The sequence below is a fragment of the Tamandua tetradactyla genome, chromosome 4 (assembly GCF_023851605.1).
Source record: "Tamandua tetradactyla isolate mTamTet1 chromosome 4, mTamTet1.pri, whole genome shotgun sequence".
In the NCBI taxonomy this organism is placed as follows: domain Eukaryota; kingdom Metazoa; phylum Chordata; class Mammalia; order Pilosa; family Myrmecophagidae; genus Tamandua; species Tamandua tetradactyla.
Genome location: NC_135330.1, coordinates 11716675 through 11721257, shown reverse-complemented (window position 1 = coordinate 11721257; position 4583 = coordinate 11716675). Strand labels below are relative to the sequence as shown.

At 38.3% G+C, this 4583-nt stretch overlaps 1 protein-coding gene across 1 annotated transcript; it reads left to right on the top strand.

Annotated features, from left to right (window-relative positions):
* Positions 1 to 462: 462 nt before the first annotated feature.
* Positions 463 to 1449, top strand: LOC143680157 (olfactory receptor 10X1-like). Its single transcript, XM_077156770.1, has one exon. It carries the CDS (start codon positions 463 to 465, stop codon positions 1447 to 1449), a length of 987 nt encoding a protein of 328 aa, XP_077012885.1.
* The last annotated feature ends 3134 nt before the right edge of the window (positions 1450 to 4583 follow it).

Here is a 4583-nt window from a genome sequence, read left to right as displayed (position 1 = left end):
AGAGACCATGAACTTCATTGGTCTTCTTTAACCAAGGTATCTTTCCTTGGATACCTTTGATTGAACATCTCTATAGACTTGCTTTAACTGGGACATTATCTCGGCCTTAGAACTATAAACTAGCAACTTATTAAATTTCCCATTTTAAAAGCCCTTCCATTCTGGTATATTGCATTCAAGCAGCTAGGAAAGTAGAACACCAGCCTTCGGGATCTCATACAAATCTGATTCATGAAATGTCTGAATACTCTTTTATCTAGACATCAATTGGGATTTATTTAGGTTATTGTATAATCAGTCAATAAAATTTTCAAAATTCCCGGAGCAGGTCTTCTTAGCATATAATAGATGATTGGTAATTGCTTGCTAAATACATGAATTAGTGAGAAAGCACATGACTTGCGAAAACATGGTACTTGCTAAACTAAGTGAAAAAACATTTATAAGAATGATGATAAATTGATGATTCTGAAAACACTCATCTGCTGTTTCTTTCAGATTTTGGACATTCAAACAATGTGGATCAACCGGACAATCCTGAACGAATTCATCCTTGTTGGCTTTTCTGTTTATCCAGATATACAGACATTCATCTTTGTGGTCTTCCTTTGCCTCTACCTTTTCACCCTCATGGGTAATGTGGCCATCATGGGTCTAACTTGGGTGGACAGAGCCCTCCACACCCCTATGTACCTCTTTCTCAGCGCACTCTCATTCTCTGAGACCTGCTACACTATGACCATCATTCCCAAGATGCTGGCAGATCTTCTGGCCAAGGACAGAAGCATTTCAGTTGTAGGCTGTGGCTTGCAGATGTGTTTCTTCTTGGGACTTGGTCGCACCAACTGCATCATTCTTACACTGACGGGGTATGATTGGTTCCTGGCCATCTGCAACCCTCTTAGGTATCCTTCGCTCATGACCAGTATGGTATGTGGACAACTTGTGGCCTCTGCTTGGGCTGCAGGCTTCTTTGTCTCTCTGGTAGAGACTTCACTGATATTCAGAGGTTATTTCTGTAACCCTAACCTTGTGAAACACTTTTTTTGCCATATGCGGGCAGTTGTGAAGTTGTCCTGTCTAGACAGTGACTTCACAAAACTCATTGTAACAGTGATCTCAGTGTCAGGTTTGCTGGGTACCTTTATGCTCACCATCCTCACTTTCATCTTCATTCTTTCCACTGTCCTCAGGATCCCTTCAGCTGAGGGCAAGCAGAAGGCATTTTCCACTTGTGCCTCTCACCTCACAGTGGTCATCATCCATTTTGGTTTTTCATCTATTGTTTATCTGCAGCCAGAAGCCTCGGGAGGAGATGACACACTCATAGCTATCCCTTACACTGTCCTTACCCCTTTCCTCAGCCCTCTCATTTTTACCCTCAGGAATAAGGACATGAAGAATGCTTTCAGAAAGGTGCTGGAAAAGGTTGTTGTTACAGATAATTAATCATTGTTTGATAATGCTGGTTTAATAGATGCTGGATGTCCCCAGGAGCCAGTTTGGCATTTACCCTATGACCTCTGGGAAAGCCTACACCATTTGCCTTTTACCAGAGGTTGAATATGGGGGTAAAAGTGACTGAGTCTGGAAACTCAGCCATTACAACATTTCCTTAGCATGTTACGGAAGTAGTCCATTCCTTCTACTTTCCACTGTCAGGAGAATAGTATCCCTGCTTAAGTGAGGCTTCTGCCAATCAAATCTAGGTGTCCAGCATAATTCACAGCATAGGAGAAAAAAGAGTGTAGAAGGAAATAAAAACTCAGATGACCATTGCACAGAGAAAACGTTTAAATGTTGAGTCTAGGAAAGATTACGAAGTACTGGATTGTATCGCTCAAGAGACAATCCATTTCTGAAATGAATGACACCATGTGGTATCCACCAACTATCTATTTGTGCATATCTGTATTGAGTTGTATTTTTAAGTGCTAATGCAATACTGATTACTAAGTATTTTTAGTAATACTCAGATCATGATTTTGGCCTCCCACTGAATGTCAGAGACCAACTCTGTATATGCAAAATATCTTGGAAGTTAGATTCAAAAGAATATACGAGACATCTTTGCCTACTTCCTCAAGCCTATTGGAATCCATGGATGATGGCTGGTCATAATCCCTATTTTTTCTAAGATAAATCTACTCTACAGTAAATGTTAGAGAACTAAGTCATGATATGGAGGGATTTCATAGCAAAACATGCTTTCAGATAATTTTGAAAGGACACAAAAGTATTAAGAAGGAAACCAGATAGATACAGCAGTAATTCTTTATACAGCCAATAAGAAAATTTGGGAACACTTGGAGGTTATATCACAGAAGCATAGAAAGTTATCTTATTGCAAATTTACATATACAATCCTAGGAAATTTCAGGGATACTTTTCTCTGTTCTCCTATTAGTCAATTCATACTCCCTCATACTTCATTGAAGTTTTGGTGTATATAAAATGTATATCTAAAGTATTGAAGTAATTTCTGAATATCATTATTTATGAGACTGTAAAGAAGAGAAATGAGATAATGGATGAAAAATATTATGTACACCAATTGGTGAAAGTTTCCAATAGCCATTATCTGTGTTTTTCTCTTGACCCATTTTTTGTGGTTTACTTCAGTGGCAAGTGTGTTTCTTCTACTTTGATTCTATTCTTGAGAACTCGTTATTCAAGCTAGGGAAGGCATGGAATCTGGGAAATAATTACTCACAGTTTTCCACTTATGGTGGGTGGAGATGATATGACATCAAGTCTATACTCATGTCCCTAAACCCAAATTTGGATGAATTCACCTGTACAGGCAATACCTGATGCGGTTAGGGTAGCAGGCAACAGGCATTCCTACTTACCTACTTATTATCCATTCTTCAACTAAAAACCAGTAATTCACTGGGAGGTGGAAAATATCCATATATGTTGAAGTCAGGAAATACCTCACAAATGCCATAAATCAAACAAGAACTCCTACGTGATTTAGTTTCTTGGGATGCTCAAGCAAATAGCAAATAGCAATGAAATGGGTCAGAGTAAACAATGGGAATCTATTAGTTCATGGTCTGGAGGGTAAAGGGTAGTCCACATAAAGATGTCATCAAGCTGAATAACTATGGAACTTTTAAGGTGTGACTATGTGAGCTTGCAAACCTTGTGACTGACATTCCCTTTATGAAGCGTATGGAGAGTGTACATTTTAAAAAAGAACAAAAATAAATAAACAAATAAACAAATAATGGGGAATGTCCGGTGCATGGGATATTTTGAGTGTTCTTTTCTACTTTTATTTTTATATTTATTCTTATTTTTACAGTTTTTGGAGGAATGAAAATGTCCCAGAATCTGTTATAATGATGAATACACAGGTTTATGATGATACTGTGAAGCATGGATTGTACAACACCAAAAAAAAGATGTCATCAGGGAAATACTTTCTTCCCTGTTCTGGAGCTGACTGCTGATGATCCTTGCTCCTTAGTTTGTCATATGCCAAGGCAAACTGAAATATTTCCTTGTCTCTCCTGTCTCTTTTAGGTTTGGTCAGTGTTCAGTTTCTTGATGCACTCTCTATGGCTTTCTCTTTATGTCTGAATTTCATTCTGCTTATAAAGTTTGCTGTTTTGAAACTGCTATGTAACTCAGAAAAGGCCAGCTTCTTTTAATCCATCTTTGTGGAGGCAGACCTACTGTGGGTCAGATCTTTCGATGAGGTTGTTTCCATGGAGATGTGACCAACCCAATTCAAGGTGGGTCTTAATCCTTTATCGGAGTTCTCTAAAAGAGCTTATAGAGAAAGAGAGAGCTCAGAGAAGTTGATGCAGAAATGCCGTGGGAGAAATAATCAAGGATCAACATGGAGAAGCCCAGAGATGTTTTGGAGGAATGGAAGAGCAGACATTGCCATGCGGCTTCCCATGTGATGGAGGAACCTTGGATACCAGCAGGCATTCCTCAGATAAGACATCTTACTCTTGACCTAGACATTTTCATGGCCTTAGAACTATAAATTTGAAAACTAATAAATCCCTATTGAAAAAAAAAAAACCTTTCTGGTATATTGTAGTGCAGCAGCTGTAGGAAACATAAATAAAGGATTCTTATTAGTTTTAAAACTCATTCCAGTTGAGACGGGTCAACCTTAAGTAAAATAACCTCATGAAAAGTTCCTGCTCATAATGGGTTAACAGGCTCAAGAATGGATTAAGTTTAAGAACATGTTTTCTGGGATACATATTACTCCAAAAGACCACTGTCCATCATATGAACCCCAAAGGATGTGTTCTTTCTAAATCCTAAACAGTCATTCTTTCACAGTATCTCAAACGCCTTAATGCATTTTAGTAACAATGCTATGCGCAAAATATCATCAAAATCAGTTGTGGGGATGGTTATTTCTGGGACACAATTTCCCTCAGTCTGTGGGTTGTGAAACCTAGACATCAAGTTATCTGCTTCTAATACAATGGAAGGGCACACTTAGTATAAATATTTTCATTCCTATAGAGAGATATTGGAAGGAAAATAGGGGTCATGGGTCCCATACAATTCTAAAACACAACAGATCAAACTCCATTCAATTGCAAAGT